Consider the following 26,422-nt stretch of genomic DNA (forward strand, 5'->3'; position numbering starts at 1 on the left):
AAGGGAAGACTGACTCCAACGGCAATTCAGAAACCCTCAGGGCTGCCAGTCCCACTACAGGCCTGGGGAGTAGGTCCGGCCCCTCCTGTTTTTCAAAGAGTGGGTCTGCCGTTCCAGTTTTGGTGGGTCAGAAACCCTTGTCTACTACATCAGGGTCAGGGTTGCCCTGGCAGAGAGCTTGTGGACCGGCCTTACTCCTTAAGCTGAAGGGGCAAGGCTGCCCTGCAGAGCGGTGAGAATGATACTACCACCCCAGTGGGGCTGGGGGGCAGAGAGATGAACCAAAGAGGATTATTCTCTAGTTTTAAGATCTAATGGAATTTTCCTTGCTAGATTTTGGACTTGTTACAAGAGCCATCTCCTCTTCCTTCTTTGCTATTTCTCCCTTTTGGAGTGGGAATGTCTATCCTATGCCTTGTCCCATCATTATATTTTAGAAGCCCATGACTTGTCTGGTTTCACAGATTCACACCTGGAGAGAATTTTGCCTCAGGATCAATCACACCTTAGTTCTCTCCCATACCTGATTTAGATGATATTTAATGAGACATTGGACCTTAGGCTTTAGAGATGATGTTGTAATGAGTTAAGACTTTTAGCACATTAGGTTGAGATGAATGATGAATGTATTTTGTATGTAAGAAGGACATGAATTTTGGAGGTCAGATGCCCCACTCTTAGTACCAAAATCTGTAGTACTCTACAAGTGTTGCTATAACAAACAGAGTGAGTGGCATAAACTACAGAAATTTGTTTATCATGCTTCTGGAGGCTGGGAAGTCCCAGATCAAAGTTCTGGTCTATTTGTTTTCTTGTGAGGGTTCTCTTCCTGGCTTACTGTAGGCCACCTTCCCTCTGTTTCTCACATGACATCTTTTATGCATGCGGAGAGAGAGAGAATACATTCTCTGGTGTTTCTTCTTATAAGGGCACTAATTTCATCAGACCAAGGCCCTACCCTCATAACCTCATCTAACCCAAATTACCTCCCCAAAGTCCCATCTCCAAATACCATCGCACTGAGGGTTAGGGCTTCAACATGTGGATTTTGGGGGAACATGGGGGATAAAAATACTCAGTCCAGAAGAGCATATAATAGGCACTCAATAAATATTGTTTTAAGTAAATAAATATTCACTAAAGATATCAAAGAAGGAAAAAGTGACATTCAAGATTATGCTAGCCATTTTTGTGTTGCTATAACAGAATACCTGGCCGGGCGCGGTGGCTCAAGCCTGTAATCCCAGCACTTTGGGAGGCCGAGACGGGCGGATCACGAGGTCAGGAGATCGAGACCATCCTGGCTAACACGGTGAAACCCCGTCTCTACTAAAAACTACAAAAAACTAGCCGGGCGAGGTGGCGGGCGCCTGTAGTCCCAGCTACCCGGGAGGCTGAGACAGGAGAATGGCGTGAACCCGGGAGGCGGAGCTTGCAGTGAGCTGAGATCCGGCCACAGCACTCCAGCCTGGGTGACAGAGCGAGACTCCGTCTCAAAAAAAAAAAAAAAAAAAAAAAAAAAACCAAAAAACAGAATACCTGAGGCGGGGTAATTTCTAAATAAATTTATTTAGCTCATGGTTCTGCCTACTAAGAAGTATGGCACTGGCATCTGCTTGGCTTCTGGAGGAGACCATGTACTAGATCAAAATACAGCAAAGAAGTTCAAAGAGGATGTGAACATGTGTGAAGACAAACCAAACAAGAAACCTTGCTTTGTAATAACCCACTTTCTTGGGAACTAATCTGTTCACAGAGAACTAATCCAGTCTCTAGAGAGCAAGAACTCACTACCATGAGAACAGCACCAAGCATAAGGGATTCACCCCATTGACTCAAACACCTTCCATTAGGCCCCACCTCCCAGCTGCCACATTTGGGATCAAATTTCAACCTGCGTTTTGGTGGGGACAAACAAACCATATCCAAACAATAGTATGGACGGAATAGGTAGGATTTGCATTTACTTAAAAAAATATTTATTGTCTCTTACTTGCTTCCCCTAAACTCCCAAAATACTTTTTCTGGGACTTTCTCAAAACTTATTACTTTTCTGCCTTGTTTTATAGTATTATATTTGTCCTAACTTATCTACTGGATTATAAGTATCTCAACATTAGAAGCTGTGTCTGATTTATTTTGTATCCTGTACAAAATCTACAATGCCTTCTCTCATTCTGTATGTCAGAGCAAAGTAATATGTTTTCTCTTTTTGTATTAGATCATACCTCAGTTTCTATTTCTTCCTCATAATTACTATATTGCCATAATTATTCATTCTCATATCTGCTGCCTGTGCTCAATTCTGAGTCCCTGAAGGGCAGGGAGCATATTCTAGTCATCTGTGTACTCCTGTATCTATAAGAGGGTTGGGCATATGATGGGTGCCTGTTAACTTTATTTATCCACCCAACACAATACCTGAAACATGGTCAATGCCAAATAAAAAGTTGATGAAGTGTTTGTTGAACAAGTTTCTAACTGATATTGTTGTCAATATTAGCAGCCTGGCGCCACCATTGCTGTCCAGTACCACTGGTGTCAGCTGGGACACCAATGCTCCTGCTGCTGCAGCTGCCAGCACCAGAAATAGTCTATTTCCATCACAACCACCTCTGTAGCCTCTAGCTAGATCCCAGTCCCTAGCATGCTGTGGTCACTGCTACCACCTCCACTACTGAAGCTGCTTCCTGGAAGACCTGATTGGTTTGTGCTTTGTATCTCATTTATGATATATAGAAGCCTGTTTCTTTTGAGCCCTTATGCCGTTATTTTTTTTCCCAATCCTGATGGTTTCTGCATTATTCAACTTCCATGAAAGCATCAGTTGAGTGGGTGGTACTGCTTCACTTCTCAGAGGGAATGTCACTTTATGATTCAATCAAGTGGTTGCCCTTTTTGCTGTCAGAAGGAGCATCTGCATTTATCTTCAGGGAACAATCTGTAGTAACACTAGTTTCCTCTCCTTAGCTGTGACTGATAGCTCATATGTATATTTTATGCGCTCATTTGCCACCTTTCTTCCCACTCACATGAATTTATAAGATCTTTCCATCTCATCAATTTAGTTCATTGCCACCCACAAGAATTTGTGTCATTTGTAAATGCAGAATTGTTGCCCTGCACTTTAATTTATAAAGATATTACATACAGATTATGCTCATGGTGCCCTACACAAGGATGCTGGGGCAAGTGGGGGTTGAGGTCCAGCCTGCACTTTGCTCAGCACAGCCTTAAGTCAGACTTTGTCTGCCTGGAGAAAGGTGCTTCTTTTTATGATTTGCATGAAAATGCTGGTCCATTACTAAGTGATGGGCCTACAGTATTCACTCATAAAAGGCATTCAGACTAGTAGCCATGGTTATGCAGTGCTGATCTTAGCATTGCTCTAGCACTGAACCTGAGAGCCTCTAGTCCATGCTTTTCCATCTTTCTGCCATTTTTTCCCACCAGTGGAAAATAGCCTTAACTTCAACAAAGAAGAAAAGACCCAATTTTGTCAAATTTTGAGAAACATTCAAAACTGCAAAAAAAAAAAAAAATTGTTTTTGTAACTATGTTCTGACTATCTGTTGCTGCTTCACAAACTACCCCAAAACTCAGTGTCTTGAAACATTGTTTTATTACATATCATAATTTTGTTGCTCAGGAATTTGGACATGGCTCCTCTGGTAATATCAACAGAGATTACTCCGTGTTATTCAGCTGCTGAATGGGCTGGTCTGAAGGGTTCAAGATGGTTTAATCAAGGTTAATGAAAGGGGCCAGGTGCGGTGGCTCACACCTGTAATCCAAGCACTTTGGGAGGCCGAGGTGGGCGGATCACTTGAGGTCAGGAGGTTGAGACCAGCCTGGACAACATCGTGAAACCCTGTCTCTACTAAAAGTACAAAAATTAGCCAGGCATGGTGGCAGACACCTGTAATCCCAGCTACTTGGAAGACTGAGGCAGGAGAATCGCTTGAACCTGGGAAGCAGAGGTTGCAGTGAGCCAAGATCACACCACTGCACTCCAGCCAGGGCAATACAGCTAGACTCAGTCTTAAAAAAAAAAAAAAAGTTAATCAAAGGGCAGATGATCCTGAGTATACCTGATCTAATCAAGATGAGCCCTTCAAAGAGGTCAAAGAGATTGGAAGTGAAAGATTTTTCCTGCTGGCTGTGAAGAAGCAAACTGCCCATGGAGGGGTCACATAGCAAGCAACTCTAGGAGCTTAGAGTGATCCCTGGCCAACAGCCAGCGAGAAAATGCCCCACAACTACAGGAAACTGAATTCATCCAATAATGGGTGGACTTGGAAGACACATGAACCTCAAATACCTTGATTTCAGTCTAATGAGACCCTTAATAGAGGACTCAGCTAACCTGTGTTCAGACTTCTAAGTCTTAGAGACTGTAAGATAATACATTTGTGTGGTTTTAAGCTGCTCAGTTTGTGGTAATTTGAAATACAGCCAAAGAAAACTAATAAAGATACCTAAATAACAAAAATTAAAGGAGAATTCTACCCCATACCATACACAAAATGGCAAATAGATTAAAATCCCAGAAAACTAAAACTTTAAACTTTTAGGAGAAAATATGAGAGAATATCTTGATGACTTTGTGATAGGGTAAAGGATAAGCTTATGAAGAAAAAGATCAGTTTGGGTACATTAAAAGATTTTAACTTACAGAAAACATATACTACAAAGGGTCAGAAGATAAGACATACTGGGAAAAGGTATTTGTGATGTTTAAAACTTATAGAAGGTTAATATACAGAATACATGTAGAACTCCTATAGATCAATAAGAAAAAGACAACTTTGAAGAAAAATGAGCAAAGGATATAAACAAGCTACTTGTAAAAGAAGTGTAAATGGAAAATATACATATGAAAACATCCTTAATCTCACAAATAAATAGGGGAATACAAATTAAGACAACAATGAAATTTCATTTTTGCATCTACAATATTGGCAACAGTTTTTAAATCCAGCAGTACCAGTGAGGCAAGGATGTCAAAAAATGGAATTGTAAATTGATTTAACTACTTTAGAGAGCCAACCATTATGAATACTTTTTGTGAGTTCCTTTTCTCAACTGTTACTATTTAATAAAATGGAAGATTCAGATACCTCCAATCCAGAGATTTCACCTCTAGATAGAAAACACTGCACACACAAAAAACCTGTTTAGGGCACCATTGCGTGTAATAGCAAAAAGTGGAAATTACCTAAAAGCTTACCAGTAGAAGAATGGATAGATTATCATAAAGATAACACCCTTGATGTTATCTTTCACCATTGAAGCCAAGAAATAGAACTGTGCCACCGCCTTAGAAGCTTCTTCTATGACTGCTATCCAAATCACAAATCCTCTTCTACCACTTATAAGTAACCATTATCTTGACTATCAACAATAGTTTGCTTGCTTTAAAAAAAAAAAAAAAAGTTGTGTTGTCACTCAAGTGTGCAACCCCAGATGCTGTGGTTTAGTCTTGTCCATTAGCAAAAATTGATGTTTTCTAAGTTTCTTGTAATCTATATTGGTAGATGCACCTAGACTCTGGACTAGACCAAGGTTTGATTCCTCTGCAAGGCAGAAGGCAGATAATGTCTGATTGTCTCTCTGTAATATTAGCAACCCTTTATGCTTAATGCTCACTAATTCAGTGGTGATCACAAAATGGCAATATTCTAATTCTTTCTCTTCTCACATTTTCGTTTATTAGTTGATATTTTTATAAGGGGAAATTGAAATTCAGACTGTTCCATCTGAGGCTTTGAGTCTTTTTGAAAAACAAACAAACAAAAAAATCCTACTTGCCATTCATAGTTTCCTTGTTCTCTATTATGTCAAGAGGTTCCAAGGTCATTTTGTTTATTTCCTGCAACAGACCAGGAATCAGCCATTTTTTTCAAGAAGCCCTGTTTTGTTTTGTTTTCTTTGTCTTCGTTTATTTTTTAATCTTTTGTTGCTGCTGCTGCTGTTGTTGTTTAATGAGAATTGGCATTTCAAGACCACAGTCTGGGTTTTCACTGCATTTGGGTTGGCCCTTGCTTCTAGGCCTTTTCAATGGACAGAGTCAGGATATAAATAATACCTTGAGTACAACTTTTTTTTTTTTTTTTTGGTGTTTTTGGTCCTTATTGTAAAAAAATATTTTGGTTAAATATGTAAATACTTTTTTTGTTTGTTTAGATTTTTTTTTTTTTTACATTAAGTTCCAGGATACATGTGCAGAATATACAGGTTTGTTACATAGGTATACATGTACCATGGTGGTTTATTGTACCTGTCAACCCATCATCTAGGTTTTAAGCCCTGCATGCATTACGTATTTGTCCTAATGCTCTCCATCCTCTTGCCCCAACCCAGTAACAGGCCCAGGTGTATGTTGTTCCCCTTGAGTTCATCTTGACATGTCCCATTCAAGTTCATTTCTGCCACAGTTGATTTTGCTAGGTATAAAATTCCTAGCTCATACCTTCTTTCTTTCCTCGTTTATCTTTTTGCTTCTGTGCATATTTTTTATTCTAATTGTGCTGACAGTATGCTTTTTGGCAACCATACTTCCAAAGCAATGTTTCCTTGGTATCTTAAGTTCATATATTTTCCTTGGCCATAAAACATTGCTAGCAAAAGGTCTGCTGATAATCTAATTGTCTTTTCCTTATAACTCATGCTCTCTATTACCTCCCTCTCCCCATCTCTGCCCAGGTTCCCTTAAGGAATCTTTCTTTCTCTCTTACAATATAGCAAACATACTATGATATGTCCTGGTGTTGGTTGTATGGGGTTGATATTTTCTTTTTTTTTTTTTTTTGAGACGGAGTCTCGCTCTGTCGCCCGGGCTGGAGTGCAGTGGCCGGTTCTCAGCTCACTGCAAGCTCCGCCTCCCGGGTTTATGCCATTCTCCTGCCTCAGCCTCCCAGTAGCTGGGACTACAGGTGCCCGCCACCTCGCCCGGCTAGTTTTTTGGATTTTTAGTAGAGACGGGGTTTCACCGTGTTAGCCAGGATGGTCTCGATCTCCTGACCTCGTGATCCGCCCGTCTCGGCCTCCCAAAGTGCTGGGATTACAGGCTTGAGCCACCGCGCCCGGCCGATATTTTCAAATATATAGTTCATTTTTCTTTTTCTTTCTTTCTTTTTTTGAGACAGGATCTCACTCTGACACCAGACTGTAGTGCATTGGCGCGATCTTGGCTCACTGCAACCTCCGCCTCCTAGGCTAAGCACTTCTCCTGCCTCAGCCTCCTGAGTAACTGGGATTACAGGCCCATGCCACCATTCCTGGCTAATTTTTTTATATTTTTAGTAGAGACGAGGTTTCACCATTTTGGCCAGGCCAGTCTTGAACTCCTGACCTCAGATGATCCACCCACCTCAGCCTCCCAAAGTGCTGGGATTACAGGCGTGAGCCACCTCTCCCTGCCAGTATACTTTTTCAATACGTAGTTTTTAATCTTTTTTTTCTTTTCAGGAAAATGTTTTTTTGAGTTACGGTATTTGCTCCGTTCCCTTGCTTTGCTTTTCTTTTTTGGGGAGTTCATTATCTATAATGTCACTCTCCTTTGCATATCTTTGTAATGGTTAGTCTTGAATTCTTCTGATTTCTTTCTTCATTTATTAAAAAAATATTTTTTATCTCTATTTATTTGGAGACACTATTGGTTGCATTTTTTACTCATTCCTTCTAGCTTAACCTTTTCTGACATGATTTTTTTCTCTTTATTTCTGAGTATTTCCTGAGTTTTATCATATCATTTGTATGTTATTCTAATTCTGTTTTGTTCTTTCATGTCTCATACTATTTATTTATTTATTTATTTTGTAGATGGAATCTCACTCTGTCACCCTGGCTGGAGTGCAGTGGTGCGATCTCGGCTCAGTGCAACCTCTGCCTCCTGGGTGCAAGCAAATCTACTGCCTCAGCCTCCCGAGTAGCTGGGATTACAGGCACCTGCCACCACACCCGGCTAAGTTTTTTTTTTTGTTTTTTTGTATTTTTAGTAGAGATGGGGTTTCACGATGTTGGCCAGGCTGGTTTTGAACTCCTGACCCCAAGTGATCCACCTGCCTCAGCCTCCCAAAGTGCTAGGATTACAGGCATGAGCCACCGTGCCTCACTTCATATCACTTTGTAACTATCATTTAGGTCATGTTGAAATAGTGGCTAACAACATTGATCTGTTTTGTAGGTACTTTTTTTTTTTTGGCATGCTTTCATTGTCTGTAGGTCTATAGTCTCATTTTTAAAACAGAAATGCTGTGTGAGATTCTACCTAGATATTTTCTGTCCCTCATTTTTATGTACAATTCTGGAACTCTTAGAATGACATAGGGTGCAGGAAAGTTTTTGAAATTCCACAGAGCTTCCTCTTCTGTTGTGTTTGTGTAGTGTTTACAAATATGGCAGCTTGCTTTCTAAGATGTGCTGGCTGTGTTCCCCATCCCATTTTGTTTTAGATCAACTCTTTATCTCTGTTGTCCCTGTCTACTGCAGTTTTGATTCCACTCTTCACAGTTTCTCCTCAGTGTGAGGCTTTGTCCTAGCAGGTCAGATTTGAGAGTTTATGGTGGCTGGACAGTTCAGCCCTTTCAGTCCTCCTTACCACAGGCTTTTTGTACTCACTCAGTATTGGAGAGGACAAATCCTTCCCAGTTTCAGCTACTATTCTCCAATTGGTTCCCTGTGCTTTCCAAACTATTGGCTATTTTGTGGTTCTCCTGTTCTCAGGTCTGGAGGATGCCCTGTTGCTTCTTTCCTCTTCCTCCTGCATGGACAACCATACCAGGTCTATAGCTATATTGGTGGTTTGACCTCACAACCTGCACTTGGGAGTACAGGACATCTTGGGGGTCAACTTGTCACTTAGTTTTGTTGTAGAGCTGTCCATAGGTTTCTTTCTTTTTTCTGCTACAGTTGCTCTATTAGTTTTCATGTGGGGATTCAAAGAGATTAAAAATCTGTGTCGTCATTGTTGCTTTTTTCCCAGAGTACCTCTAACTCAATGGCATTTTGATCCTGTAGCTACCCATTTAGAGAAGTTTCTTTTTCTTGATATGTCATTTTTCTTTTTTACATGAAATAATGACAAGAAGTTGCAAATAAATGTACACGGAAGTCCCATGCATTCTCCACCTACTCTTCTAATGTTGACATCTTGTATAACTATAGTATAATGTCAAAACCAGGAAATTGACATTGGTATACTCCATATAACTTACTCAGATTTCACTAACTATGCACACACTCATTTGTGTGTGTGTGTGTGTGTGTGTGTGTGTGTGTGTGTGTAGTTCTGTGCAATTTTATCACATCCATAGCTTTGTGTAATTGTCACAATCAAAGTACAGAACTGGTCTATCATCAGAAAGCTTCCTCAAACTAAACTCTGATAGCCACTTCCCCAGTCTCTAACCCATGGGAACCACTAATCTGTTCTTCATCTCTATGATTGTGTTATTTGAAGAATGCTGTATAAAAATTATTTGTATTTATATAGGATTATATTTTTATTTATACAATTATAAAATTCCTTTTGAGATTGAACTTTTTTACTCAACATAGTTCTCTTGAATATGTCAGGTTGTGTGTGTTAAGCCTATACATTCATGTGCAGGCTCTTGCATGAAGATAGGTTTTAATTTCTCTGGGATAATTGCCCAAGAGTACAATCACTGGGTCATATGGTGGATGTATTTTTAGTTTTAGAAGAGATAGGCAAACTATTTTTCAAAGTGGCTGTACCATTTTTTATTCCCATCAGCAATGTATGAATGATCTAGCTTCTCTGCTTCCTCTTCAACATTTGGTGTTAATACTCTTTTTAAATTTTACACATTCTGATAGGTATGTAGTAATATTGCATTGTGATTTTAGTTTGTCTTTATCTAATGGCTAATGATGTTGAACATCTTTTCATGGACTTATTTGCCATTTGTATATCTTGTGAGATCAGATGACATTGGGTACATTCAGGGTGTTATGGCCATGGGCACCATTTGTATATCCTTCTTGGTGAAATGTCTTTGATGTCATTGGCTTGTTTTCTTGTTTTCTTTTCTTTGCCTGACTGCCTGCCTGCTTTCCTGCCTCCCTCCTCCTCTCCTTTCCTCCTTCCCTCCTTTCCTTCTTCTCTCCTTCCTTCCTTCCTTCCTTCCTTCCTTCCTTCCTTCCTTCCTTCCTTCCTTCCTTCCTCCCTCCCTCCCTCCCTCCCTCCCTCCCTTCCTTCCTTCTTATTGAGATGGGATCTTTACTGTCACTCAGGCTGGAATAAAGTGGCATGATCACAGTTCACTGTAGACTCAACCTCCTGAGCTCAAGCCATCCTCCCACCTCAGCCTCTTGAGTAGCTGGGACTACACATGCATGCCACCATGCCTGTCTAGTTTTTAAAAAAAAAAAATTTATAGAGACAGCATCTCCCTGTGTTGACTAGGCTTGTCTCAAACTACTGGGCTCAAGCTATCCTCTTATCTTGGCCTCCCAAAGTGCTGGGATTACAGGTGTGAGCCACCATGCTTGGCCTTTGTTTTCTTTTCTTTCTTTTTTTTTTTTTTTGAGACGGAGTCTCGCTCTGTCACCCAGGCTGGAGTGCAGTGCCCGGATCTCAGCTCACTGCAAGCTCCGCCTCCCGGGTTTATGCCATTCTCCTGCCTCAGTCTCCCGAGTAGCTGGGCCTACAGGTGCCCGCCACCACGCCTGGCTAGTTTTTTCATATTTTTTTAGTAGAGACGGGGTTTCACCATGTTAGCCAGGATGGTCTCGATCTCCTGACCTCGTGATCCGCCCGTCTCGGCCTCCCAAAGTGCTGGGATTACAGGCTTGAGCCACCGTACCCGGCCTGGCCTTTGTTTTCTAATTGGATTGTTTGTTCTTTTAATGTTGAATTTTGAAATTTAAAAAAAATATATATTCTAGTTACTAGTCCTATGTCAGATACATGGTTTGTAAACATTTTCTCCCAGTCTTTATCTTACTTTTTCATCCTCTTAACAGGAGCTTTCATAGAGCAAAAGTTTTTAATTTGGTGATGTATAATTTATCAATTTTTCCTTTTATAGATTACGCTTTTGGTGTCAAGTGTAAAAACTCTTGCCTAGCTCTTGATCCCAAAGATTTTCTCCTATGCTTTTTTTTTCTAAAAGTCTTTACAATTTATATTTAAGTCTATGATCCATTTTGAGTTCATTTGTGTGTAATGTTCTTTTTTATTTTTATTTGTTTTTTATTTTTTGATACGGAGTCTTGTTCTGTTGCCCAGGCTGGAGTGCAGTGGCCGGATCTCAGCTCACTGCAAGCTCCACCTCCCAGGTTCACGCCATTCTCCTGCCTCAGCCTCCCGAGTAGCTGGGACTACAGGCGCTCGCCGCCGCGCCCGGCTAATTTTTTGTATTTTTAGTAGAGATGGGGTTTCACCGTGTTAGCCAGGATGGTCTCGATCTCCTGACCTCGTGATCTACCCGCCTCGGCCTCCCAAAGTGCTGGGATTACAGGCGTGAGCCACCACGCCCGGCCCTAATCTTCTTTTATTTTTTGAGATAGAATCTTGCTCTGTTGCCCACGCTGGAGTGCAGTGGCATAATCGTGGCTCACTGGAACCTCAATCTCCTGAGCTCAAGTGATCCTCTTGTCTTGGCCTCCCAAACTGCTGATATTACAGGCATGAGCCACTGCACGAGGCTGAAGACGCATTTTTAAAACTGTGGATGTTCAATTGCTCCAACACCATTTGTTGAAAAGGCTATCCTTCCTCCATTAAATTGCTTTTGTACTCGTTCCAAAATTCAGCTAGAAATACATGTGGGTCTATTTCTTGATTATCTTGCTGAGGCAATTAATCTGTATTCTATTCAGGCCTTCAACTAATTGGGAAATCTGCTTTACTCAAATTCCACCTATTTAAATGTAAATCTCATCAAAAACATCCTCACAGAAACATCCAGAATTAATGTTTGACCAAATATCTGGGCACCATAGACCAGCAAGCTGACAGATAAAATTAATTATCACCCTGTATTGTATTTTATTTTGTCACCTATTTTATTTTGAGAAGTTTCCTGTGTCATTAAATCCTATGATTTTTGATGATTGCATAGAATTCTATTGTAAAAATATAATGTATTAGCCTGATCTCCAGTTGTTGTACTTTTAAGATATTTCCACATCTTACAAGCTTTTGCCATTTTAAATAATGTTATATGAACAAACATCCTTGTATGTTTAGTATCTACTTGTAAAAAATAGAGAAATTTCTGGGTCAAAGGATGCAAAATTTTTTTAAAGCTTTTAAATGCGTGTTGCCATATACCTTTCCATAAAGACCTTATTCCTACTAATAACATATGACGTTTGATCCTCAGAAAAGATTGTTATGGAGCTTCATTTAAGTTTTTTTGTTTTAATAGTCTGAAAACTTCACATTATTTTTTGACTCAAACTTTAGTTTTTGCATTTATTTTCCTAAATGTTGTCTTTTGTCAGTTTTCTTTATGTGTATGATGATCCTCTTCTTTATTGTAAATTGCAACATTTTGTCCCTGTCAAATATGAGGCACCCAGGACTCTGAATTCCCCCAGTTCTTGTTTGGATCACTTCTTATGGAGAGGCTTGTAGACTCAACAGAAGTGCTGAGACATTACCTTTAGATTCTGTGACATTGCAGTTAATAACTGAAAGGAAGCCTTTTCTGAAGTATAGCACACTGATGACTGGATTGATAAAGTGGTTTTATTTTTTTGAGACGGAGTCTTGCTCTGTCGTCCAGGCTGGAGTGCAATGACATGATCTCGGCTCACTGCAAGCTCCTCCTCCCGGGTTCATGCCATTCTCCTGCCTCAGCCTCCCAGGAGGTAGCTGGGACTACAGGTGCCCGCCACCACGCCCGGCTAATTTTTTTGTATTTTTAGTAGAGACGGGGTTTCACAGTGTTAGCCAGGATGGTCTCGATCTCCTGACCTCATGATCTGCCCGCCTTGGCCTCCCAAAAAGTTTTTTACATAGTAGTAAATTTTAACAGTAGTAGCTCATCTGTTTTAGGATAATTGGTGCCTTCGGGATTGAAGAGACCTTGAGAGGTCAACCAACTAATAACATTTCTGGAGACAAAGCTGCACAGATTTCATCTTTGGCAGATGAGAGTAAGGGCTGTGTTTGAAGGTCTGTTGTGGAAGAGATGATTTATTGGCTCTTCAAAACCTCTTCCAATGTCTAACAATATTATGAAGCCCACCATTAACCAAAATCCTGAAGAATTTAATGATGCTTAATGCTAAGGTAACTGGATATTTATATAACCAATATTTTGTAGGCAAATCTCTGAAAACATACTTTTGTCTCCTTTTTTTTTTTTTTTCTTTTTACACCACTAGTGGTATAGTTTAAAAACAGTTCTTATAATACATGCTTCATGGCTTTTTAGAATAAAAAATAATGGTGATATACCCTTAGAGACATGCTTCAGGACACTTGGTTAAAAAAGGTGTGTCTGATGACCACCTCAAAAGAGTGGCAAACTTCACAGTATAACGTGATAACATACATGGAAATGGATGATTATACTATGACACATTGCCACTAAAGATTCTGGCAATCAGGTCATTGAATAGAACATAGCACACAGTTTCAAGTATTTAAGCACTGCTTTCTGGGAAGTAAAAACTGACTCAAAACCATTGATGTATTTTGACCATTAAAAAAAGAAAAGAAGATGTAGCAGTTTAGCTCTTCTGGACATAGCATTTCCTTTCTAGAATGAGACCAGTTCAGTCAAACTTGAAATCAGTATGAACAATGATGCCTTCCCTTAACTGCTAAGGAAAAAAAAAAATGAAATAAAAAAAAAAATAAGTTACTACTGCCACAGAGGCATGGCACTGGGAAAATGAAATAAATAAAAGGAAAATCGGGTGGGCGTGGTGGCTCACTCCTATAATCTCAACACTTTGGGAGGCCGAGGTTGGAGGATTGCTTGAGCCCAGGAGTTCGAGACCAGCCTGGGCAACATAGTGAGACCTCGTCTCTATAAAAATAAATAAATAAAATAAATACAGGGAAAATCATTTTCTCATCATTGCATAGTCTCCTAAGAGAGAGGGCACTGAGAAGCCACTTGACAGCCCAAGGATCATTTTCACTGATTACCTGGGCACCCACGATGTCTGGTCACTTTATGAGAATACACACACCACAAACTTCCTATTCTCTAAGAGAAGGTATTTTTTTCACATTCAGCATGATAAGAAAATACTCAAACTTTCTCAGCTCAGAAGGTGCAACTGTTGGCAGCTTTTGCACACATCCTGTAGGCTCAAAAAGGTGCAGGGTCAAAAGGGCAACTCCCTTTGGTACATGTCCCCAGCAGCAACTCCTCAAGGCAGGTGCCCAGGGCCCTTGCTAGGGAAGCAGGTGTCTGGGCTTCAAGGGTGGGCTGGAGCCTCCCCTCAGGCCAGGGCTCCCAAGAAAGCCCAGAAGAGCTTCTCTCCCAGTGCTGAAAGACTTGACACTTTCTGCTGTTGCTTTTTTGCTGCCCCATGTTTGTTTTTAAGAACCTTAGCGTAGGCAGAGTAGGGAGCTATCTTTTCCTCATATTTTTAAAGAAGAAATAGGCTTAGCTAGGGAAAAAATGGAGTTGGAAGTCTCATTTTCTATAATGTAGTCGAAATCTTTTTTCTTTCTGGGGTGTATTTACATCTTGTTGTTTTGGGATAATTTTTGGTTAAAGATTTGAAGAGTTCCCTTTCATTCCAGTATTAGGAGGTTCCCCAGGACCACTCTTAGGTTCTTGACTTGCTAAAAAGGACTGACAAGGCTCAGCATATAGTTGTACTTATGGCTAAGATTTATTATAGTGCAAGGATACAAAGCGAAACAAGTAAAGAGAAAAGTTGCATAGGGCAAGTCTGGAGGAAATCTGGCTGAAGCTTCCAAGAGTCCTCTCCCAGTGGAGTTACAAAGTGCACACCTAATTCCTCCAGCAAGGAGTTGTGGCACATGTGCAAGGCAAGTGTTTACTATGGAGGCTTAATAGAGACTCGGTACCCCAGATATTTCCTGGGTGTTGGTCAGGTAGGCACACTCTGCCTACCACATACACAAACTCCAGATTTGCAGAAGAAAGTCAGTTGTTCAGCATAAACCACATTGGTCGGGCAAACAGTTTAGACCACTCTTATAATTTAAGGAAAATGTTATGTTACTGCAATAACTGTTTACCAGCCAAGTTCCCAGAAGCCAGCTAAGGGCTAATCTTGCAAGCCGGTCCTTCTAAGGATCAGCAGTTTCAGGCCTGCCATGTTAACCATTTTCTGTGTAGCTGATCCCCTTGGTCAAGGCATTTTATAGCAAAATTATTATCAGTAGTGTCCCACGACACAGTATGAAACTAACCTGAATATTGACTTTACTTAAAATCCGGAGGTCTTGGATTTAGCCAATTAAAACAAATCCCATTAGCTATAAAGGTTAATTTTAGGAAGCCAGGTGGCTTTCTCCTTAAGTTTTTGTATTAACCTTCTTTAACCTAGCCGGAGGCATCAATTCAAGCACAGCACATCTCTGGGTAGTAAATTGAAGCTGACCTGCATGCCTTCTTGGGCTGAGGCAGGCCATGATAGTCAAGATATTTACACAGGAAGTACAATCCCAGGGAGCATTCTTAGAAACGAAGAATTCAAATTCAGTTACCCCGTGAAAACATGCATTAGTCAGGTAGCACAGGTTAGCGGAGCCCCCAGTATGGCTTCCCACTGTGAGGACTTCAGCCCACAGTTTCCCTGTCCAGTCTAAATAATTCAGTTAAGTTCTTTGTTTTAGTAGGACTGCCTAAAGGCAGTTTGTTTCTGTCAGTTTTGCTCATGAGCATGGACAATATCTGGAGGTGTTCTTGGAAGCTAGAGGAGCTGGGGCCAGTTGCTGCTCTCTCATAGTCAGTACTGTTGGGTGTGATCATAGGCTCAGCAGTCAGTTTGAATTCAAGCCCTCACAGCATCCTGGAAAGGCAGCACTGGTGTTCAGGAGCAGTTCTGAAAAAACAGATCATTAATGTCCTCTTTCTCCTGCCCCAGGTGCCGAGTTTTTTTCTTCTTTGCTATTACACAGCAGTGTGATTCATTCAGAAATCATAACTTCACCAGCCATTGTTTATTCTTATCTAGACCTTTTATGAGGAAGGGTAGGAAGGGTTGGGTGTTAGAGGGACAAAATGATTTACATAGAAAATCACTGTTTCATGTAACAGCCAGAAAAACCACATCATGTTTCAGAATGGGCTAGGACAAAATCCTGAATTATCAAAAATTTTCAGACTGTGTTTACATTACCCTATCCCTTTTGTCCTGATTATTTATTCAGGAAGCAGCCTAGAAAATATCAATTTCTGTCTAGGAGCAGCTGCGTTTAGCAATCAAACTGCCTAACTAAGAAGAGAGGTGAGCAAAGAAGAGTCAGACTATCAATCCATCATTGCAAATTTCAAAATACTCTGGCAAGCTGAACACAAATTAATAGCAGTAAGCTATCCCTAGAAGGGGTCAAGAGCCCTATCTGTCAGGAGTGGATGGAGGGGTCCCACTCTCTGCGATGTGCTCTCCCCCAGCTTGCAGCTTTTGACAGGGTTCTTGGGATCAATCATTTCTGGTGCAACTAGTTCTGTTTCAAATGGTCCTATCAAAGAACAAACGCTTTCCCGTAGGCATCTGCAAGTGAGCCATGTGATAGCATAGTTTATGGCCCCACAGAGGAGTGTTGTAAACAAACCTGCAATAGTTCCAGAGACTGAGTTCTGTTCCTTGAGCCTATGTCTGTCTTCAGAGATTGAAACAGTCCCTCACAGACAGTATCAAGTTTCAGCTTAGCATAAGCTCCAGGCAGTTAGGATCTGTGAATTCAGGATTCCAAACTAGCTAGCAACTTTTCTTCTTTAGCAGCAGCAAAGCCAAGAAGATACAGGGCCAAACAATTGTATTCCAAGTCCAATTGACAAGACGTGTTTTCTAAGCCCTTTTTATATTGTCAGGTTTAGAGTCCAATTGACCCGCTCCAAAATAAGCACATTAGGCTGGAAAATCATTAGCCTCTGAGGGTCAGTCAGACAGCTGATTTTATAAGAACTTATTAGCAAACTAAAAACCGCTTTTTAAAACTCCAAAGGTGTTTTTTCCAGTGGAGATGCGCTATCCTTCTATGTTGTCTACCTTTTCCCGTAGGCTTCAACAGGCAAAAATTATAGCAAAATAATCAGTTATGGAGATTTCAGTATTTAAATTCTCAGAGTTTACATTGTAATTCATCTACTAGCAACAAAAATCAAGAGGTGCATATTCTCCTAATATTTCTTACAGAGTCACTTTCCCTAACTGGGGTAATCCCTCAAGCATTTATGAAATTATCAGCATATAATATTTTAATCAATTTTTGTCATATATTCACTCAGGTGCAATAGCCACAAAATAGAAGCCATTTTTTAAAAATCTCTCTTTTTTTTTCATTGCAGGTTTTCTCAAACTCCTAGTAGTAAAGTGGTAAATTCAGCATGTATGACTTACATTATACCTGCTGAGAGATTTCTAGTTGAAATGCAAGGGGCTGCTGTACCAGGCGATGGGGTATTATTTCCCCCACTCCCCTTTCTTGCTGGTTTGTCTAAAGCCTTGTTCTAGCTCTTGGAACTGACTTAACAAAAATGGTAGAAGTCTGCATTGCTTTCTCTTCCTTCCCACTTGGAAGAGAAAGCAATGCAAACTTTTAACATTTGTGGCCCATGCAAAATGTGTTTTGGGAATGTTTGGGCCCTTTCTCTTCTCATCTAGAGGAGAGAGCAAAACCCAAAGGCATCAGCCAGGCTGCACTTTTTAATCCCTTCATTTTAGCTACCCGTGGCCAAAAGTATCCAGGGAATCTAATGAACCAATTGTCCTGGGGTTGAGTCTGTTATTTTGAATTCTGTAGGTAACTTTTACCTCTCACAACAGACATCATCTCAGCAGCTGATTCGTACTACAGATGGCTAGGTAGCCACTGGGCATTGAAGATTCACCATCATGTCCTCTTCATCCTCCCTTTTCCCAAACCTTGCTTTAGCCATATTTCAGTGATTTGGGTTGTTTTTTAGCAAATCCTACTTGTGATAGTAGCTGTCATCCCAGTTTGGGGATTTGCTAGAACTCAGCATATATAGTCGTACTCATGGATAAGATTTATTATGTTGAAAGGATACAAAGTAAAACTGAGAAAGAAAATAGAAAAGGCATATGGGGTGCAGTCTGGAGGAAATTAGCCACGCTCTTCCAAAAAGTCCTGTTCCAGTGAAGTCCCACAGGATGTGCTTAATTCCTCCAGCAATGAGTTGTGATAACACAGGAAGTCTTGGCCATTTGCAAAAAATAAAAATGTTACAAGATATGTTAAGCTTTGGCTACTTTTCCTTAGTAACATAAAAGTTGTGATACCATGCTCTACAAACATTGGTCACAGTTACCAAGCTTATCTTTTTGCAGCTCAAGGAAGGATTTTCGTATGGCAAATGGCCAAGAATTCCTGATTGAAAATGCAAGACTTCTCCAAGTTCTCTTGAAATACTGGCAGGATGGTGGAAAGAGCCTGGACTTTGTTTTTCTATTCCCCACTTCAAACTTGGCTTTGCCACTTAGTATTAATTTCACTTTGGCAAGGGGTGATCTATTTGCATCTCAACTTCCTTATCAATAAAATGTCATACAGATCTCCCAGTCACAGGGTTGTTATAAGAAAATTAGCATATATGGGGTCTGGCGTGGTGGCTCGTGCATGTAATCCCAGCACTTTGGGAGGCCGAGACAGGTGGATCACGACGTCAGGAGTTTGAGACAAGCCTGGCCAACATGGTGAAACCCCGTCTCTACTTAAAATACAAAAATTAGCTGGACGTAGTGGTAGGCGCCCATAATCCCAGCTACTCAGGAGGCTGAGGCGGGAGAATCGTTTGAGCCCGGGAGGTGGGGGTTGCAGTGAGCCGAGATCGTGCCACTGCACTGCAGCCTGGGCAACAGGACAAGGCTCCATCTCAAAAAAAAAAAAAAGAAAAGAAAAGAAGAAAAGAAAATGAGCATATATGGAATACTTGGCGGCTCCATACTTGATGCAAAGTAGGAGTTCCATAAACATAATATTCTCTTTACCTTGAAAAAAATGCCCAAATGCCCACTAAAAGACAGGGACTATAAAATTTATATAAACTTTATTTACAAAAGCCCCAACTAGAAAAAACCTAAATGATAGCCTAAAATGACCATCACTGGTAGACTGAATTTTTAAAAATTGTGGCATGTTGATGCAATGCAATACTACACACAGCATCAACTACTGTTACTGCAAAAACGTGGATATATCTCACTGACATAATGTTGAATAACATAGGATAATGCATACTGTGTAATGCATTGAAAGTAAGTTCAAAAACAAGGTGACACAGATCATTAATGGTAAACTTTTGAAGGGAGTATGGATTGGAAGGGGGATACATGGAGCCAATTGGGGTGCTGGCAGTGTTCTATGTCTTTACCTGCGTGGTGGTGGTAACACAGGGGTATACATGTATAAAAATCCATCAAGCTGTGCAGTTATGATTTGTACATTTTACATGTACTTGTATATTATTTACATTTGTACATGTATAAGTAATACCTCAATTTTAAAAACTACTCGTTTTGATCCAGGAGCTGGATTTTATATCAATATCATTTTATATGGAGAGTATCTAGCTCTAGATATGACATGGCAACAGCTGGCTACCTGGCAAGCTGTGGTCAGTGTGTTCCTAGTATGTGGCCCCATTTCAGAGCTTGCCTGGAGCTGACAGGCATATTGTGAGGGTCATGCTCCATCATCATTGACAGCTGGAGATGCCATCACATGTCATTGGCAGCAAAGCACAGGGAAAACCAGGCAGTGGACTCTGCTTCCCACCCTTAGGCTGTGAGGCACAAGCCCCAGCAATGGAAGGATTAGAAAGCCTCTCAATTTAAAAAGACAAGGGGAGGGGAATGTGGGCTGCACAATTTATAAATAGACATTGCCCAAGGCTGCCTGATGATGAAGTGGTTGTTTAGTAAATCTTTCTCCTTTAAGGATGCCAGTATCGGAGACCATTTTAAAAAGACCAGTTTCATTTTGTCTTTTGGGGAGATCCTGGGTTTCATCGTCAGCCCTGTTGGGTGATATTTCCCTCTGTCGGATTTAGGGGCAGGCCTTCAATATTTGGCATCACCTTTACATGGAGCACAAAGATGATGATGATGATGATGTGTCTTTTGCCAAATGGATGAGCAGCTTCTGGGGCCACAGCTGGAGAGAGGAGGATCAGAGAGGACTCCGGGAACGCCACCGACCACAAGCCACCAGTCACAGGAAAACCTCCCTGCCCTGCCCAGTGAGTGATTGTCATGGAACCAGAGGGGAGAGCTGGAATAGGGGAGGGGGTTTCTCTTAAATAATTTTTTGAGGAGTCTTTGGATATAAAGTTTTCTTTGGTTTAAAACCAGTACTTCCAAGTCTTTCTCATACCCACAGAAATCTCTCTTATTATTCCATCTTATCTTTCAAGGGACCCGATTTTCATCTAATGGGTAATGATTTCTTCATTTTCAGTTATCTGAGATATCTTTAACCACTCTCCAGAGCTCCTGGTAAGACTGAGATAATCCCACTGAGTGACAGAATTTAAGCCAAAGGAAAGAAACTTGATGCTATCCTTAGTCTGTGTAGCCTTGTGGCTCAATGTGTGATTTCCATTTGAAATACTGAAAATTGTTCCACTCTTTGGTAGACCTTCTAAGGAACTGGGGATCCCACATAACAAGTCACTACCTTTGAGACATTTGACATACTTGCTTTTCTTTCAGGGAGGCCATTTGGTTTCTAGATGGGAGAGGGAGCTAACATTCTCCTGCCCTCGGCACTGTTTTGTTATGGCTAGGCAGAGCACCTGGTATCTGGGGCACAAGATGCAGAAAAGCTCCCAAGAGGGGAATGGTTGGGCTTGGTCAGCTGTGGACTCAGTGGCAGGTACAGGTGGCTATTCTCTCTGCTCTCCTGTGATGCTAGAAGGCTCCACGGTAGACATGTGTGTCCTCCGCTTCACAGTTACACAGCAGTAATACAGCTTTTCTTTTTTGTAAGTCACATCAAATGTCAGCTACCAGAGGATAGTTTCCCAATCCCCTGCTGTTGCCAACCCCAGAACCAAGTAAGTTTTGTTTGGGGTAACATTATTTTATTTTTAACTTCAGGCTTCCCAGACACATAATGTCTATAAGACCTGTGAAAGTGTATAAGGCAACCTCTGTTACTCCTGGTGATCAGCAAGTTTGAGGAATGAGAATTCTTTGAGACACAAATATTTCAAAATAGATCCCTTGCCAAATGCATACTCAGGGACAAAGGGCAATCTTCAACCCTTCTTTCAGCTTCAGGTTGCTAAAGTGAAAAAGATGGGGGTGTTGGACTGAGTGATCTCTAAGAACCCTTCTACCTCTGACCTTTCATGTTCTGTTATAAAATAGACACCTACTTTATTGCCTCTCATTTTAATCTATGTTCCACAATAAGCAGGCTGTGTGAACCAGGAGTGTGATTAGTTTCCAGTTTCCAGATGTGAGAACAGGGATAAACAAAAGCAAAAACCATAATTTACTATTTATTACAATGGCCCCTTGGAGCTACAGGAAATATGAAAACAAAAAAAGAAACATAGTTTACTAGTTCCTTGAATAAACGTTAGCATCTATAGGGCTTTTAAAACGGAGATAGTTACCCTATTTACATAATTCACTTTTAGGTTACAATGTTGTTTGCCTTAATCTATGGAATCACAGCATCTATTATGTATAACATTTGTAAACTGTGTCCTTGTGACATCTTTATCTGCTCATCCCTGCTTCGGGCATTTGCCTGAATTAATCTGTTTAGATTCTCTGAGTCAGCAATGAATTCCATAATTATTAGACTAACATGCAGAATAAAAATTGCTGGATTAAAGAAGTTAAAAATATGACTGAATAGAATGGAGAAACAGTAAGCATAGAGCACAAATCAGAGGAACCAGAGGTCAATGGGCAGAGTCCTGGAAAGTAGTTGGGAAGTCTAATACTTCATTCTTTATGTACATAATGCTGTATATGTATAAGTGAATCTATACTTGAGTACTTAACTCTTTCTATCTCTAAAATGTAATCAAATATTCTTACTTTTGGTGCGGTGCTGTGGTTCACACGTGGAATCCCAGCACTCTGGGGTGCCAAGGCAGGAGGATCACTTGAACTAAGGAGTTTGAGACCAGCCTGGGCAATATAGTAAGACTCCATCTCTCCAAAAAAAAAAAAAAAAAATAGCAGGGTGTGGTGGTGCTCCCATAGTCCCAGCTACTTGGAAGGCTGAGGCGGAAGATCACTTGAGCCCAAGAGGTTGAGGCTGCAGTGAATGGTGGTCATGGCACTGCTTTCCAACATGGGTAACAGAATGAGACCTTGTCTAAAATATATATATATATATATATATATTTTTTTCTTATTTTAAGGAACAATTTGGTTTTCAATTTTTCGTCTGCTTTGAGCTAATGAAAATACCTTAAAGAGAAAAGCTTACTCTTATCCTTACTTTTTTTCTTCTCTCCCGACTGCTCTAAGGCCTTTCCCTCTCTCAACCTTTTAATACTCGATAACCATCAGTATTACATTCAGTATTATATGCATAGGAGGAGAAGAGCTTTCCCCCTTGCCTACTTTGAATGTGGTTTCTTTTTTTCCCCCACTTCTCCTTGAATGTAGTTTCTAATACATCTTCATCAGTCTCATGATTCACACAAAACCACAATGATCAACATTAATTTATTTAACATATTTATTGAACACCTACTGTGAGCCGAACATTGTCCGAGTATCACAGGGTGAAACGAGACATGCCCAGTCCCCACACTTGCGGAACCGTCAGTCTAGTAGAAAATACAAATTTGGCAGAAAGAATGAGGTACAACAAGGGTAAAGCTTAGGCCTTTTTATAGAATGCTACTTTTTCTCCAGACTCATTAGAACCTGTGTTTGCTGAATTAAAGTGAAATAAAGAAATCCGACGTTATTGTTCTGTTGTCCTTAGTGAAAGAAACTTAATATGAAGTTTCTCTTGTTATTAAACTGACTTGCCTTCTCTCTCCAACATCACATGAATACAAAACTGAAGTAAAACAGTTTCCCTGTCATGTATTTATTCTGTGGAAGTGCCTTTTTAATACGTTTAGTCTGTTTAGCTTTCTAGTCATCATCTCCTTCAGCTTAACATGGTTCTCTTAACATTGTTCTGTGTAGTCTGGGGCTCGTGGAAGGGAAGATTGTGCTAAATGAAAGATCTTTGAGAGAAGAAACTGAGTTTATTGGCCCAGGGCTTTTGTAACTCCAGATGGGCCTTCACAGTGCTTCTTCTATGCTCCAGAGAAGGCACCGTATGTACTTGCCCACATGATATAGTTTGAAGGATATAGAATGAGTCTCTACCGATGTACACCCAAGATGTTTTCTTTTTTCTTTAAAGTTCTGGAATACATGCGCAGAACGTACAGGTTTGTCACATAGGTATACATGTGCCATGGTGGTTTGCTGCACCTGTCAACCTGTCATCTAGGTTTTCAGCCCTGCATGCATTAGGTATTTATCCTAATGCTCTCCCTCCCCTGGCCCTCAACCCTCTGATAGGCCCCAGTGTGTGAGTTGTTCTCCTCCCTGGATCCATGTGTTCTCATTGTTCGACTCCCACTTGTGAGTGAGAACATGTGGTGTTTGGTTTTCTGTTCCTGTGTTAGTTTGCTGAGAATGATGGCTTCCAGCTTCATCTATGTCCCTGCAAAGGACATGATCTTATTCTTTTTATGGTTGCATAGTATTCCATGGTATATATGCACCACATTTTCTTTATCCACTCTATCAGTGATAGGCATTTGTGTTGGTCCCATGTCTTTGTTATTGTAAATAGTGCTGCAATAAACATATGTGTGCATGTGTCTTTATAGTAGAATGATTTATATTCCTTTGGGTATATACCCAGTAATGGGATTGCTGGATCAAATGGTATTTCTTGTTCTAGATCCTTGAGGAATCACCACACTGTCTTCCACAATGGTTGAACTAATTTACATTCCCCCCAACAGTGTAAAAGCATTCCTATTTCTCCACAGCCTTGCCAGCATCTATTGTTTCATGACTTTTTAATAATCGCCATTCTGACTGGTGTGAGATGGTGTCTCATTGTGGTTTTGATTTTGCATTTCTCTAATGATCAGTGATGTTGAGCTTTTCTCATATGTTTGTTTGGCCGCTTTAGTGTCTTCTTTTGAGAAGTGTCTGTTCATATCCTTTGCCCACTTTTCGATGGGTTTGTTTGTTTGTTTCTTGTAAATTTGTTTAAGTTCATTGTAGATTCTGGATATTAGATTTTTGTTAGATGAGTAGATTGCAAACATTTCCCCCCATTCCATAGGTTGTCTGTTCACTCTGATGATAGTTTCTTTTGCTGTGCAGAAGCTCTTTAGTTTAATTAGATCGCATTTGTCAATTGTGGCTTTTATTGCAATTGCTGTTGGTGTTTTCATCATGAAGTATTTGCCCATGCCTATGTCCTGAATGGTACTGCCTAGGTTTTCTTCTAGGGTTGTTATGGTTTTGGGATTTACATTTAAGTCTTTAATCCATCTTGAGTTAATTTTTGTAAAAGGTATAAGGAAGGAGTCCAGTTTCAGTTTTCTGCATATGGCTGGCCAGTTTTCCCAGCACCATTTATTAAGTAGGGAATCCTTTCCCCATTGCTTGTTTTTGTCAGATTTGCCAAAGATCAGATGGTTATATAACTGTGGTCTTATTTCTGACTTCTTTATTCTGTTCCACTGGTCTATGTGTCTGTTTTGGTACCTGTTACCTGTTACAATACTATTTTGGTTACTGCAGCCTTACAGTATAGTTTGAAGTCAGGTAGTGTGATGCCTCCTTTTTTTTCTTCTTTTTTCTTTTTCTTTTTCCTTTCTTTCTTCTTCTTCTTTTTTTTTTTTTTTTTTTTTTTTTTTTGAGATGAAGTCTCATTCTGTTGCCCAGGCTGGAGTGCAGTGGTGAGATCTCGGCTCACTACAACCTCTGCCTCTGGGGTTCAAGCAATTCTCCTGCCTCAGCCTCCTGAGTAGCCAAGACTATAGGCATGCACCACCACACCTGGCTAATTTTTGTATTTTTAGTAGAGATGGAATTTCACCATGTTAGCCTGGCTGGTCTTGAACTCCTGACCTCAGGTGATCTGCCCGCCTTGGCCTCCCAAAGTGCTGGGATTACAGGTGTGAGCCACTGCACTCGGCTGTCTTTTTTTTTTTAATAAACTTGCCTTTCTCCATTGTATATTCTCCCTCTATGCTCTCACTTTAAAATGATGAAAGACGTTTGTAATTTTAGTTTTTATCGTTGATCTACTTTCAGTTGGCTACACTCTCATTCTTATAGTATCTCACTACAGGGCAGGTGGGGCATGGCCCTCTTACGGGAGTTCTCACAACCCTGGGAGAGAACACATACTATCGAGTGTCATGATTGGCAGTGGCTTCTTGTATTTCAGGTTATATTTGAATTTAATTTTCATAGGAGGCAATTCCTTTATCCAAGGAAATGAAACTAATGATAGAATTTCAGGTACCAGTGACAACTCTATAGGGAGCTTTTAGCATAATGTTCTGTGGACTTTTCTGTCTTCTTCTAGGTGCTAAGGTGGAGGAGTTGCTAGACAGGCAGCAGAGAGGAGTGGTCAGGAGCAAGTGCTCTGGAGCTGGCCTCCTGTGTCCTTCATTTACTAGCAGCATAACTCTGAGCAAGCTGCTTGAACTCTCTTTGCCTCCAGTTCCCCACATGTAAATGGGATTGGCGATCATAGTACAGACCTCATAAAGGTGCTGTGAATATTCAATAAGTAATGTATATATATAGTGCTTTGGACAGTGCCTGGTACCTATTAACTTATTTATTAAAAAAGTAAGTTTTTTTTACACTAAATGTATACAATGTGTACATTTAGAAAAGGAGAGGGGCCTTTATTTCTTGTAAAGCTTACAGCCTGCAAGGTGGCCATCCCACAGCCTGGGAAGCATAGCCTCCAGAAAGACTGGAGACAGGCACTTCAAAGGAGGAAGGGTAAGGGGTAGGAGCTTTATGCTGAACAGGTTGGCTAAACATCCATATGTAACAGCTTATAGAAGGAGCTATGAATATTCCTGAAGGTGGTCCTGACACAGTTCTGTGGACACAGGAATTTTGAACAAACATGCATGTAGCATGTACGACCCATGCTCACTTTGGGATGGAGACTTAACATTTAAATATATTACAATTAGGCCCTATTCATGAAAAGATCTTCTCAGGGCAGGAAGGTGAGTGA

General features: G+C 40.5%; 1 protein-coding gene across 2 annotated transcripts in view; it reads left to right on the forward strand.

The window, feature by feature from the left end:
* LNP1 (leukemia NUP98 fusion partner 1) overlaps positions 1 to 26,422 on the forward strand; it is a 59,305-nt gene that overhangs the window by 10,858 nt on the left and 22,025 nt on the right. For both annotated transcript variants that reach the window (XM_010368842.2, XM_030940097.1), the window contains exon 2: positions 20,211 to 20,399. In XM_010368842.2, coding sequence (XP_010367144.1) covers positions 20,244 to 20,399 — 156 coding nt within the window. In that variant the 5' untranslated portion in view covers positions 20,211 to 20,243. The remainder of the gene's footprint in view (positions 1 to 20,210; positions 20,400 to 26,422) is intronic.

This window comes from Rhinopithecus roxellana, chromosome 1 (assembly GCF_007565055.1).
Source record: "Rhinopithecus roxellana isolate Shanxi Qingling chromosome 1, ASM756505v1, whole genome shotgun sequence".
Lineage (NCBI taxonomy): Eukaryota > Metazoa > Chordata > Mammalia > Primates > Cercopithecidae > Rhinopithecus > Rhinopithecus roxellana.